The sequence below is a fragment of the Wyeomyia smithii genome, chromosome 2 (genome assembly GCF_029784165.1).
Source record: "Wyeomyia smithii strain HCP4-BCI-WySm-NY-G18 chromosome 2, ASM2978416v1, whole genome shotgun sequence".
NCBI classification, from domain to species: domain Eukaryota; kingdom Metazoa; phylum Arthropoda; class Insecta; order Diptera; family Culicidae; genus Wyeomyia; species Wyeomyia smithii.
In genome coordinates this window covers 228,703,427-228,718,501 of record NC_073695.1, presented here as the reverse complement: position 1 = coordinate 228,718,501, position 15,075 = coordinate 228,703,427, and the positions used below count along the sequence as shown (strand labels likewise).

Here is a 15,075-nt window from a genome sequence, read left to right as displayed (position 1 = left end):
TTACGAGCATACGCCAGCTGAATATCTGTTGAAAGCAACGCAAGACAATCATTCGTCCCTTTGGCACGGCGGAAGCCAAATTGAGTTTCTGATAGTAGACCATTTGATTCGACCCAGTGGTCTAAACGACGGAGTATCATTTTTTCCATCAATTTCCGGATACAGGATAGCATTGCAATCGGCCTATAAGAGTTGTGATTAGAAGCTGGTTTCCCTGGTTTTTGGATGGCGATCACCTTCACTTGCCTCCAATCCTGCGGTACAATGTTTTGCTCCAGGAACTTATTGAACAAGTTCAACAAGCGCCTCTTGGCATTGCCGGGTAGATTCTTCAACAAGTTGAATTTGATTCTATCTAATCCAGGCGCGTTATTGTTACAGGACAGGAGGGCAACTGAAAATTCTGCCATCGTAAAAGGTGATTCTATCGCGTCGTGGCCCGGAGACGCATCGCGAACAATATTTTGCTCAGGAACAGAGTCCGGACATACTTTCCTGGCAAAATCAAATATCCACCTACTTGAAGACTCCTCGCTTTCGTTGACCGTTACGCGATTCCGCATTCTTCGGGCTGTGTTCCAAAGAGTGCTCATCGATGTCTCCCTCGACGTCTCGTTCACGAACCGACGCCAATATCCACGTTTCTTTGCTTTAGCCAAGCTTTTAAGCTTGGTATCAAGCTCCGAATACCGTAAATAGTCGCCAGGTATACCTCCCGTCTGGTAGGCCTTAAACGCGTCGGATCTTTGCGTGTAGACATCGGAGCACTCTTGGTCCCACCACGGAGTGGGAGGCCGTTCTTTGATCGTTACGCCGGGATATTTCTTCGTTTGGGCTTGCAACGCGGCGTCGAGAATCAAGCCCGCGAGGAGGTTGTATTCTTCAAGTGGTGAATGATGTTGAATCGACTCGACCGCTTTTGAAATCATTTCCTCGTATAACTTCCAATCGACATTTCGTGTGAGGTCATACGGAATGTCAATTGGTCGCATGCGAGTTGACCCGTTAGTAATTGAAATAAGAATAGGCAGATGGTCGCTACCGTGAGGATCGAGGATTACCTTCCATGTGCAATCCAACCGTAGCGACGTCGAACATAAGGATAGATCCAAAGCGCTTGGGCGCGCTGGAGGTTTCGGGATACGTGTCATTTCACCGTTGTTTAAAATAGTCATGTCGAAGTCATCGCAAAGGTTATAGATTAAAGAGGAGCGGTTATCATTGTATGGGGAACCCCAAGCCACGCCATGAGAGTTGAAGTCTCCCAAAATCAAACGTGGCGAGGGAAGAAGTTCTATTAAATCAAAGAGCAGCCGTTGCCCAACCTGTGCTCTGGGGGGAATATATATTGAGGCAATACAAAGCTCTTTACCTTGTATTGTCATTTGACATGCGACAACTTCGATGCCTGGAATCGAGGGGAGGTTAATACGATAGAAAGAATAGCACTTTTTAATCCCTAAAAGTACTCCTCCATATGGGGTGTCTCGATCAAGGCGAATAATATTAAAATCATGGAAGTTGAGATCAATATTTGAAGTAAGCCAAGTTTCACAAAGGGAAAATGCATCGCATTTGTTTTTATTTATCAAAACTTTAAACGAATCAATTTTTGGTAAAATACTTCTACAATTCCACTGTAAGACAGAGATAGAATCCTTCATATACGCAGTTGAATTAGGCATCGAAGGATACAATCGCTGCAAGGAGAGGCCATTGGGCAGTCAACTGCTTCAAAAATGATCTAACTGTTGGGAGGAATGCTGTAAGAAAAATTTTAATTGGATCGGGTACATTGAAAGTTTCAAAAATCCAGTCCACAATGTCAGAAAATTTCACTAATCCAGAGTTTGTTTCATCAACTGGGAGTGTAAAAGGAGCAACTGGGGTTTTAGATGTTCCTGGCAGTGCTGGGAACTCCTTCTGGGACTTTAAATTTGCCAGCCCAGGAGGAGTTTGCTTCGGTTTTTCCGCAGCACTGTTTGGTTTGTTTGTAACTTTCATTTCACTTTGAGAAATCTTAGGACCTTTTCTGGGAAGTTTAGGAGAGGAAATATTTTTCCTCTTTCTAGACTCCCCAGGATTGGCGTAAGATGCTCCCGCTGGTGAATCGTCAGAATCGGTTTCATCAGAGGACAACAGATCGAAGGGGTTCGAAGTAACGGGAGAAGTGGTAACGGCCTTCTTCAGCATGTCAGCGTAGGAACGCTTTGAACGCTCTTTGAGAGACCGTTTTATTTTATCCCTGCGCTGCATGTACACCGCACATGTCGAGAGCTCATGCAGATTTTCTCCGCAGTGAATACACTTTTCAGCGTTAACACTGCAAGAATCTTCCGCATGAGACTCCCCACACTTGCCACAACGTGCCTTATTGCAGCAGTAGGCGGCTGTATGGCCTAACTGCTTGCAATTCAGGCAGTTCATGACGCGGGGCACGTAGAGCCTCACAGGGAGACGAACCCGGTGGATCGAGACGTGGCTTGGTAGTGCAGACCCGGCGAACGTAACTCGAAACGAGTCTGACGGAGTGTATACTGTTTTGCCACCGATGATCGATGCTGACCGCAATTGCTTGCAGTCGAGCACCTTTACTTCGGGACACGTTTTGTTCTTAAAGCACCCTTTGGCACTTTGCAGTATACACTCGACGGACAGACTCGAATCGGTTATGACACCGTCGATCTCCACGTATCGTGCGGGTATGTAAACGCGATACTCGCGTGTGAAGAGCTCAGAGCAAGCTATATCGTTGGCCTCTTTCAGGTTACCGACCACGACACGGAGCTTGTTAGGCCGGACCTTGGAAATTTCGATCACGCCCTTGTACTCCTTCGTCAGGTCTTTAGAAATCTGCAAGAGGTTCAACTTTTTCGATTTCGGTCCTGCCTTTGGCCGAAAATAAACAGTATAGCTGCCCTGGGCTCCGTCTGGGTAAAGCCTGGGGCGAGGGGGGACTGAAGAATGAACAGGGGAGGGGGTAACAGAAGGTTCAGGGTCAGAGGGGTTCGGGGATGGTGGCGCGGGAGGCGAGGGATCTACATCCATCGCGCTAAGTCTAGCGCACTAGCGCTGACAAGAACACGTACCTTTTTATTTCTCCCTTCCAGTAAGGTTGGTTGTCCGATCGTTCGAAGTAGCAGCCGTTACAGCCAGCAGCACCAGTACAGCAGCACCAAACAGCCACCAGCAGCGAGCCAGGTGTGAGATCACTCCACACAGCGATACAACTCGCTGACACTGATGGCTTCTTCTTTTTCCTCGTTTGTGTCTCGTCCACTGCTGTAGCACAATCCAGCCAGCAGCCAAATCGGCTTACGCACCAGCTGGCAGTCACGATGCGAAACAGTTGCACAAAGGCACGACCTTGAACCCGGATTTATTTCACTCGACCAGGCAAACAATGCCAACACTTGTTCACACGTCTTTTGTTTTATACTCTATCGGACCGATCACCAAACACGTCCAGTACTGATGCGTGTTCGGCACAGAATGACTCTGTAACCTTGCGGCTAGGGAAAGCTTACATTTACACCCTCTCAATTCTTTCCTAGGGTGTTCGTCGTTGTTGAATAAGAGAACCTCGAAAAAATTTCAGGTTTTTAGTTGTCACTAATTTTTTCTTATTCAGATAGCCAAAATTACTCCATACAAGCAATTATTTATTCATCCAAATTTCTCCTTAAGAATGCTATAGTCTAACTGTAGGACTCGAGGTGAGCTATTTTTCCTTTTCACGCTCCAGACAACGTTCTTTGTCATTGCACGGCTGGTATTTAGTATTTTTCAGTAATTCAACCCGGACAAAATCAACTTTTATTCAATATCAAACATTTTAATGCAATGTTGCCATAAAAGCGTTTTAAGAAGACCACTTCAGAGAATACGTAATGCCCAGAATGATATAATACACCTAGCTGATACTCTGACATCGACTGATTGAGAGATGAATAAATGCTGTAATACAAATCAGAGATGTTATGGATGTAATTTTTCAGACACCTGCAGATGGGAATTTGCATACACAGTACCAAAAATGAAATTTACAACTAATACAAATGAAAGCACATAACGACGCACATAACGCACATAACGTGAAAAACATATACAATTTCACACAGTTAATAATGCACAATACAGAATCGTTTTAAGCCATGTAAATTTGTACGTTAATTGATATAAACTTAAAGCTTCGAATATAAATATGCATGCAAATTCACAATATATTCATTTACTTTGCATGTGAATATTAGGGTGGGGAAAAGTGATCGATTTTCCAGAACCAAGTTTTTTTGGTTCCTTTTGGGGCCCCACACAACCCTAAACTTACCGGAAGTCGATTGGTTTTGTCTCCGCTTGGCGCATTGCATTTCAAATTTGTATGATAATTTATATGGGAAAACCCACTTTTTTGCATTTGCCTTTCTAGAGAGCTCAATAATGCTCTAAAAATGCACTACATTATGTTAAAATATAGTATTTTAGATGCCTAACAACTTGGCAGAAAACACTGAAGAGCTAGGATGTCCCTAAAAAAAACTATAGCTGTTCAAAGTTGAGTATGTCGATTTAAATGCAGAAAATCTTGTTTTCTGCCAACATTACCAATGTACCGGCGTCAGTAGGATTCCCATCAGAAGTAACCTGTCGTAACGAGTTTATACACTCAGCTGAATCAAGCAGACAAATTTAGGTCAATATTCTAGACGTAGGTAGAATCTACAACGTGTTTCAAAGGTTACTTCTGATGGAAATCTGATTGACGCCAGTACACTGGCAGTGTTGGCAGAAAAAATGATTTACAGCATAAATTCCGACATAATCAACTTTGAACAGCTCTAGTTTTTTTTTGGGACACCCTAACTGTTTGGTGTCTTCGGCTAAGTTGTTAGGCATCGAAAAACCTATTATTTGAAGTCATGAAACCTATGGTTTGGGCTATTTTGAGCTCTTTAGAATGTAAAATGCAAAAAAGTTGGTTTTTCCATACAAAGCTCCATATGAACTTGAAATGCAATGCGCCAAGCGGAGACAAAACCAATCGACTTCCGATAAATTTAGGATTGTTTGGGGCCCCAAATATAGCAAAAAAACTTGGTTCTGGCTTTCTGCTATCAAGTCTCGTTTTTTCCATATAACGACCCTAGTGAATAGATTGCCACACGGAATATTACATGGTTTCCAATGCTCCATTTATGTGCATTTTAAGTAGTGTAAATTTTTTTTACTGTGTATACGATTAGGGATGCAGATGTAGATGCGGATGTCAATTTTTATGCCGATGTTCCGCATTTACGGATGCGAATACCCGTAGTGTCCCTTGTGATTTATTTTGCTTATTCAAATAGATTTCTTAAACTAATTCACAGGTTTGTTTTTGCATAACAAAATTTGATTAAAGTTCTCTAACTCGCACACGCTTAATTCACATATTTGCCAATTGCGAGCATTGAATAGTGTATTTACCAAATATCTTTTCAATAGAGATGTTTAAATGTTTAAAAAGTTTAGAAATGTAAAATATTACAAAAAGTTCGGATGCATTTAAAAATTTTTGGCTTTCATAAGACTTGCGTTCTGATTTTGCTTGGCTTTTGCGGGAATAAAAAATAGTACAATAATGATTTTTTGAGTTTAAAGATAATAAAGCTTTTTTACATCGTTTAACTGACGAATTTGCATTGCTAACGAATGGCTTGATGTAGATTCAATACCTACACGTTTCAGAAGTTTTCGGGAAAACTGACGACTCTCGAACCATTGCAAAACCCCTCGCTTTATTTTTGTGCAACTGCGTTGTTTATTCGACGATAGACTGAATTTCACTCTTTCTCTCTCTTCCGAATAGTTACATAAGTGCCAAACCCAAGCACGGAATTGATGTCTGATACCGGGCTTGCCCCGGAATGCAATCAATATGTAGATTTTCACTCGTACGACGCACAACAACCCGAGCTTAACTCTTTTGCGTGCTTTATTTCGTTCGATCTAAATTAGGACCGAGTTTCCCGAGAACAGCCAGGAACGCCAGAGTACGTATTTTGTTGAAAATCTATCGATAGATAAGAATAACACCGTCATTACCATTGCGAGAGTACGAAGCGCTTTCGTAGGGGGTGGTGATTTTTAATTTTTTATGATATTTTTAACTGGATTTAGACTAGGGGAGAATATGAAAAAAACCGAAAAAAGAGAAACAGTTATCATTTTGGATTAGAAGTTCAGGCGGAAATATTTTTTTTTGTTTCATTTGAAACTCAAAAAGGAACCGTAATTATTTACTTCTTTCAAGCAAGCAGCGGAGAAAAATACATCCTCGCCTGAGCCCGATCCAAAAGAAAAGGATACTGAAGGATTACTTTCTTTTTGTTAACTGTATCCTATTCGGGGCCGAGCATAGACTGTTCACTTTTTTATGCGTCTTCACTTCAGCCGATCGTTCTCTTTTGGATCATATTTATTTAACCGATTTGTTGGTTTCACTCATTCATAAATGTTACTGCGAACAAAAAAAAAATAGGCAACAGAACAGAAAGAAGATCCGTTTGATTTGCGGTTGATTGATTACTGTATATCCTTGTACGGTGCGGAGGCTGCATATTGCCTGGGTGCATCCTTGCCATTCTTGACAGCAGGCTAGCGGTTTATCCGCTAGGCTCACAATGGCGTTTGTTTGAGGAAGCAGATAAGGACGAAAAAAACGTCTCTTTTCTAAAAAGTATCAGCTTTAATTTTGAAAAAAAAAATTCGGGTGTTTTTTTATTTTTTAACACATAATGCTAACGGAACATTTGAGATATCTCACATGTGAAACTTTGTGAGTGTTATGACATTGTTAAACTAAATAACTTATCGAACTAAAATAAATAAAAATAAATTCGAAAGGTCAAATCGAATTAAAATCAATTTTTATGATCTTGTATTTTTGAATATTAGTCCGACTAATATCGTGCCAACTTTGTCAGATATGCAAACTCATATTGAAACATTCATTCATTGAAACGTGGTGCAACCAACGGCTTGGTGAATTTGCATCATTTGAAAACGCTTTTGTTTTAGCGCAACATCACCAGCTTTACGGTAGCTAATCCGAAAGTTGCCAAAAAATATTTCGCTAACCCTCACCAACCAAATGTCACCGTGACAAACTGCTGCCGCTGCTGCTGACTTGGCGGTGATTTTATGAGCACCCATTAGGAGTCCATTAGCGGTCGTTGATGCTAGCTAGCTAGGTACAGATTTGCTCGCCGGTTTCGTGGTCGTTCATAGAAGTGAATTACCTTTTCCACCATGTTGCTGCTGCTACTGTTGCTGTCCACCTTCTGTCGGATTGGAACAACCAAAAAGCGTACAGCTTTGTTCAACTGTCAAATCATACTTTACCCCCCCGCGTAGGTATAAACGCTTACTGAGCGGCAGCGCCGCCTCGGATGAAGACAAATGGAAGTACTCACAAGGTGAATGCAGTGCAGTGAAGCGCCAGGATTGAAACTGACAAAAGGTTGTCACGTGCGGTGCCGATCCACGATCCACATAGGCAGTCCGCACCCGTGATGGGGTGTGCGAGTGCATCATCTAATTATGTACTGCTATCTTGTGTTTCAAAGTCGTTGCCCGCTCGCGCTACTCGTAATTTGTCAAGGACCGGCTTGATGCAGTAGTGTCAGCGAGCGAAGGGTACTTAAGCGGACTGTAAGCACTTAGGCACGCCAACGCGTGGGTAGCTCCTCCTCGCTTAATGTACTCATCTTTCTTTTGATATTCAAATTTCCCGCGCCGCCACCACATCCGCAAAAGGAGGTGAAGTTATACTTCTTCATTATAGGGTGATGAATGCTGCAAGCTCCTTGCTGTGACTGACTACAACAACGAAAGTTACATCGAAAAACGAAAAGAAAACACGACAACACAATAGATATCACATGTTACAGTTGATTTATTGGATTTCCGCCACAAACGCAACGCAGGGCATCGACTTGAAACCCCTGGTAATTACGGGTTCCATAAATCGGTTAACCACACACACACGCACTGTACTGAACAACCTTTCACTGAAAACGTTTTCTTCTTTGAATCAGCTCCGAAAGGGTATAGAAGAAAAAAACACGAAAGGTAATAATTACATTTCACATTAATCCTTTTAGGAACGTTTCGCTCAAGAAAGGTAACCTGAGCCAGAAGGAAAGTAAAATCAACCTGCGATCGCGTTTTGTTTTCCTGATTTTTTCCTCTACCGAATCGTCGAAACAATTGTGCAAGAATGCTTTCCGAGCTCATTCGAATTGGAAAAGGGAACAGGTATCGATCGTAAGGGATTGTTTTTTTTTTCAAGCTCTACCTTATGTTCGTTAAAGGATATTTAATCCTTTCATTATTGTTGTTTTTTTTTTCAATGATAATTCCGTGGCAGCGTGGGTGCTATTTCGAATGGTCATGCAAGCTGCATCAAATTGGTAGCTCAGATCTGAAGGATTCGGTAATTACCGCATGGTAGAGGCTGGCAGTTCTTTTGTACTCGCTTTCGTTTATGCAATACGTGCAGATTTTAAAACTAATTAAGATATCTAACACAGAATACATATTTCGACCGTATCGATAAATGTATTATTTTTTGCTTTCATGGGCCACTCATATTTGAATTTACATTTCTGAATGAAATTTAATTGTTATGAATGAATTTATGAATACATGCTATTAATAGATTTAATATGACCAAAATTGAGATTTCTGGCTGAACTATAGCGAGCTTTTGAGTCTAGTTAAGATTATAAGTAGTCTTTCTTTCTTTTTCCAAACAAGAGACAAAAACCATGCTTTAGCGTAAGTTATTACTCCAAGAATAAGCAGCTAGTAGACAAGCAGAATAGCCACAAACACTTGTCAAAATAGCTAATAGAATTAAAAAGTTGACTTCGAAGTTTAGAACTGACACTAGCAGTTTTTCCCGAACCTACGACGACTGACATGTTAGACCAGCTGCGTACCTCGAGACCGTTTGAATAAACTGTGACGGCTGAATGTTTACAATCTTGGATTTATTTGAGATTAAAAAAATATTTGTAAATATTCCTTAATTTCCTGTATCATTAAAATATTCAACAAGAACTTCGAATTCAAGAGTTCCAGAAGTTTGTTGAGAACCATTCGCCTAGCGACAATATTTCGCAACCATGAATTCAGTTGATAATTAGACAAATTATAAAAAAATATCAGTTGCTAGCAAGACTAAAAGCTTGATTATATACTTCACTCCGTTAGACATTGACATCATTCAAATGATTTTCAAATTATGATCATCACTAGGTCACGCAATAACCTTGAATAAAATTATAAGTATGCAAAATGTCACAAAGGGGAATTTTACATTTGGAAAGAAAAATTCATTCAGCAATTTGTTCGATGTTGCACCTTATAATATTGAATTTAAGCAGCACTCGTCTCATGGAGAGCGGATTAATGAAGAATCAAGAGAATTGAACAAAGTTTAAACGAATCAGAGTACCTTCAAGATATCGGACTTAAACTATGTTCTTGTCAATTTTATTCATTTTTTTTTTTTGGAACTCGTTTGAATTCATTTGAGGATACCTTCAAATATTTTAAGCAATATTTTTAATATGTATAGTTTAAAATGCAATTTGATGATAGTCACTTAGAAAAAAAAACCCAATTTGGGATTATTTAAGCTCAATCTCAATTTAAGAATAGCTGGCTTAGCTTGACTGGCTGAACATATCACTGGTTGTTATTCCATGAGTGATCCGTATCAGTAAATTTACACAATGAACCAACTGAATGGGGCTGCAAATGACCGACAATTCTCAATGTACGAGTTTCAGTGACTTAAGGGGTTATATACCTTTTTAGTTTTCAAAAAATCGAAATTTTTTGACGTAGAACTACGTTTTTCTTTAGCCTACCTCATAGGGATGTAAATAGGAAAACTATAGACGAAAAGGGGACGAAAATTGTCCCTTTTTAAATGCTTATAAATCGGTTTGTTTTCAACCGATTTCCTTCATTTTTGCAGCAATTGATTGGAAAATTATACACGCATCCACCCAAATGTAGAAAACTGTTGATTGATCATGCGAACTATTGTACTATTGATTATTGTCAAGCCTTGTTGAAACGAAAATTACGTCCTCTGATTGGTCGCTCGCTGCCTTTCCCTAAAAAGGTCGACAGAATAGTATAACTAGTTAGCTGCAGGGTAGCGAACTGCGGAAGTAGCAGTAGCACAGTACACAGCAGCAGCGAGGTAGCAACAAACGTCTCGATTTGCCAGGTAAAGGCGTCGGCCTTCTGCCCGCAATAAAGTTTTGCTTTATCTTGGCAACAGCACATTCCGTGCTGAATCAAAGAAAACACAATCTGTCGCGGCCGTCTTATTTACTGAATGCGAAAACAGCTTTTACAGATTTTGAACAGCAAAAAGCCTTTCTCAAGGCAAATAATCAAGTAATTAAAGGTTGAACAATTTGTGGCAATAACACAATCATTCTGTGCTGGATCCTAGCAATCTCATTCTGTTCCGATCAAAAAAAAATTGCTTATTTATTTACTGTTGGGGCAGCACAAAGGCTGCGATCAGCATAACCGATTTTGAGCAACAAACTGCCCTGTCTGTTGGAACGCCTCAACAAAGGTGATTAATACGACTTTACAGGAATAAATTGAAATCGATTCAATCAATCTGCATGAACAGAATTTCGTCGTCTCCCAGCTGCTCAGTTGCAACATGATGCAACACGCAACAGGGAGCAAACGAAATCGCTTGCTTGATTACAAGCCGCAATACGATACGGTTTAAAATCGTTGCGTGTATGAGAGCACCATAGGTGTTTATTCGCTGGATACAAAAATCAAATACGAATTGTGGAATAATTCGTCTAAAGAAAATTACAGAATGGGCAAACTGAACAGAAAGGCGTGGCCTATTTCGTAGCAACTTTCCGCTATAAAAGAGAGTTTCTGGTAAAATCAACTACATTCATTAGCCGAAAGGAGAGCTGGCTGGACCATCCACAACGTTGGCAGCAACAGATATCGTCAGTTGAATTCAATACTGGCACAACTCAAAATTCATAGTTTCGAGAAAAACGCGTTTGAAAATTTGCGTCAAAAATTTCTTTTTTCATTTTCGTGAAAAATTCCAACTTTAAGATTTCCCATATTTATTGAACTTATTTGGGTCTATCATGTGCATGTAAAAAGCAAGTTATAAGAATTGTAACCTCATTTTTCTGTTATTTTAGGGATATTTTAGAATTGTGCAATAAAGGCTCATCTACGTATATTTCAGGAAATATTGTGAATTTTGAAACGGGTCTTTGTGAGATGAAACTTCATAGTATTTGGTATCGTTTGCCATCAATAACTCAAAACTGCAAAATTTTGAGTTGTGCCAGTTTTGAATTCAACTGACGATATCAACACTTAGCAGTAACAGCGGATTGGTCACCATGTCTCAGGAGCAGCGCGGTTCTTCTCAGCGTGTGTCGCCAGACTGCCATTATTCCCCCGCTGTTGGGGCAGCATAAAGATTGCCATCAGCAAATCTAATTTTGAACAGCAAAATGCCTTTTTCAAGGCAAATTAACAAATCATTGAAAGTTAATAATTTTTAACAACGCCAGCAAGCGTTCTATGCTGGATCCAAGCAAATCAAATCTGTCGCGGCCGTCTAATTTACTGATTGTGAAACAGCTTTTACAGTTCGTGTTTTCAGTGTCAATATCCGATCTTGATCAGTAAAATGCCCTTTTCAAGGCAAATGAACAAATAATTGAAGGTTAATAATTTTCTGGCATCAACACAAGCAAACATTCTTTGCGGGATCCTAGCAACCAAATACTGGTGTAGTTGTCTAATGTTTACTTTATTCAGTTAATACCCCACTATTGGGGTAACACAGAGGCTACGATCAGCATAACCGATTTTGAGCAACAAACTGCACTGTTAGAACGCATTTTCAAAGGCAGTTAATTCGACTATGCAGAACTGATATGAAGTCGATTCAATCAATCAGCATGAACAGAATTTCGTCGTCTCCCAGCTGCTCAGTTGCAACATGATGCAACACGCAACAGCGAGCAAACGAAATCGCTTGATGTTACAAGCCGCAATACGATGCGGGTTAATATCGTTGCGCGTGTGAGAGCACCATCGGTGTTTTTTCGCTGGATACAAAACTTAAATGCGAATTGGGAATTGTTCGTCTGAAGAACATGAGACAATGGAAAAATTTAGAAATGAGGCGTGGCCTATTTCGTAGCAAACTATAAAAGAGTTTCCCTGGTAAAATCAGTTACATTTTTTTGTCGGAAGTTAAACTGGACGGACCGTCCATAACGTTGACAATAGCAGGAGCGGATTACAGCAGCAGCAGCGGGTTGCTTTGTAGCTGATTTACGATTTAACAAATTACTTGCCCGGTGGTTAGTCACAGGTTTCAGTAGCAGCGCGGTTCTCAGCATGTGTCGTCAGAGTGCCGTTATTCCCCCATTGCACAGTGGAGCACTTAGAACACCAAACCTGATCAAAATTATTTTGAAGGTTTTTTTGACTGGAAACGTATCATGGATCGAAAATATAGTATAATAAATAGTTGGGACTAAAAACTTCATGGAATAACCCACCTTTGAGTGATTTGTTACTTTTCTGGTGATGTAGTTCAGATTGAAAGGTAGTTTGTTCTCTACTGAACCTTTATGAATGAAACATAACTGTATTTCAGATCAGTGAGGTTCGGGGTTAACACTATTTTGATTATTAATCAATCTGAGCCTTCAGAAGAATCTGAAGAGTCACTAGTATTATCATCATTGTCCGTGTACGAACATTTCACTCGCAACATTTGCATTGCTTCGGACGAAAAAGTTTGACCGTTTTTCTTGGATTTTGGCCTAGAACTCGAATCGAAGGATCCGAATTCAACAGCAACTTGTTTAGAATGTCTCAGAACACTCATTCATTACATAACAGAGGTATGTTCTTGTGACTAAGTCAAAAACACTGCCGGAAGCTGAAAAGTTGAAATTTTTCGATGATTTTTACAATGATTTAACTCATGAGTTCGGATTGGTTCGGATGATCTGATACCACCAGTTTGACCATAAACATACTGGCTTTTATTTGCAATTGACTGTTTACATTGAAACTCATTGATACTTAACTTACCTCATATAATATGACATATAAAAAATCTCATTTACAGCATTTTTGTGATTATTAAAATGTTCCCTGGCAATATCGAGACTACCTATAAGCCTTTGAAGTTTACAAATTGAAGGTTAGTTCTTTGACAATCCCCATAGTTGGTTTGATGATAAATCACTACGTTGCACTTGATTGTTTTGAAAAAAAAGTGAACGGTACGGGAGCATCGAATGCAACAACAGAAAGCTAAAATTCTATCGATTTCAGCCGGCTGTAACAAAGGTTAACAATACTTTTGGATGCCCATAAGCTGTCAAAAGATTCAGTAGGTACCACACTTCAAAATAAGACTATGCAGAACGTGATTAATAAACTTTTGCTTTTTTGACTTTTGATCAGGGGTGGCATTGCGCATTTCGTTTCGAGTGATTTTTGTTCGTTTCGACCACATTTGACATTGGCGATTTCGATTCGAGCTCGAAACGAGTAGATGGCGTATTATTGCAGTTGATCTTCGAGCAAAAATGGCATTACGTAATGGTTTGATCGAGCATTTTTTAGCTCGAAAGTGATAAAAAATGGTCGATAAGTTGAAGGCGTTCGTTTGTACCTAAGTTTGTTGACTAAAACATAAATAATTTCACTAAACATCTGTGGAGCGGAAATACATTAATTTGGTAGGATCCACTAGCGATTAGATTTAAAGTAGGAGCTAACTTTAACGGAAAAGGAATTGTACTAGTGCAGTTTGGAGGAAAATGAAATATTGTACTTCAAATAGGTTTGAGTGCTCCCCGCCTTATCTTGAAATGTTGACGAAACCATGAAAAAAAATCTTTTGCATCAGAAAATAACTAACTTTGTTTCATTTAATGTAAGCCTAATACTCATGTATTATTGTTTACGTCTTTGTATATTCCTAAAACCATTTTCATCACTAGAAGAATCGTAGTAAAACATTCAAAGATTGATATGTTGTTTTAAGGACAAATCTTATTATAAACGTGAAAAATACCAATCTCTAGGGGCAAGACACTATTGATATATGGCGGAATATTTCCAATATTAAATATTATAAAGTATTTATCGTTGAATTATTAGGCGCCGGTGTGATATCAATGTGTCGGATAAACGATAAATATCAAGATTTATCAACCGATATCGTATAATATTACCGAAATATTTTTTATGAAAATAAAGTTGTCCAGCTCCTAGACAAATCTGACATTTATTTTCGAGTCAATGTTTGCTCGAAATAAACTGCAATAAAATTGGGGTGTCGAAAATAATACGCAATACCAACTCCACCTCGAAACGACTTTGATTTCTCTCGATTCGAGTTACTCGAAGCGAAATGCGCAATGTCACCCCAGGTTTTTACTTGATTTACTCCTATGTGCATTGTTGGGGCAGCACAAAAGTTGCCCTCAGCATATCCGATTTTGAATAGCAAAAATTTTATGCCTTTTAAACTAGTAATTGAAGATTAATAATTTTTTTTAAAACACAAGCAAGTAATCTGTGCTGGATCCTTGCAATCAAATTCGGTCGCGGCCGTCTAATTTACTAAATATGGAAACAGCTTTCACAAAGCGTGTTGTCAGAGTGCCTTCATTGATTTTGAGCAGCAAACTGTGCCTTTCTTAAGGCAAAAAAAAATACAAATGATCGAAGATTAATCGTGTTTTCGAAAGATTTCGAGCGCCAGATTTCAACAGCAATTGCTTTCAGTTCGTTCATTGACATCGTATTGTTTTATATGATTATTATAGAAACCTATAGCACTGCAATGGCAAAAAAAAAAATCGAACTTAAAGCGTCACTGCATGTTTATTATTTTTATTCGCTGTTATTATTCTCATTCATGTTAAGCTAGCAACATTTAATACAGCAGTTATAAAACCTTTTCTAACC

The 15,075-nt window shown here is 39.4% G+C and overlaps 1 protein-coding gene across 1 annotated transcript in view; it reads left to right on the top strand.

Moving 5' to 3' along the window:
- LOC129725599 (magnetosome-associated protein MamJ-like) overlaps window positions 1-2,541 on the top strand; it is a 141,183-nt gene extending 138,642 nt beyond the window's left edge. The window contains exon 15 of the mRNA XM_055681611.1: window positions 2,512-2,541. Coding sequence (XP_055537586.1) covers window positions 2,512-2,526 — 15 coding nt within the window. The 3' untranslated portion in view covers window positions 2,527-2,541. The remainder of the gene's footprint in view (window positions 1-2,511) is intronic.
- Window positions 2,542-15,075: the final 12,534 nt, after the last annotated feature.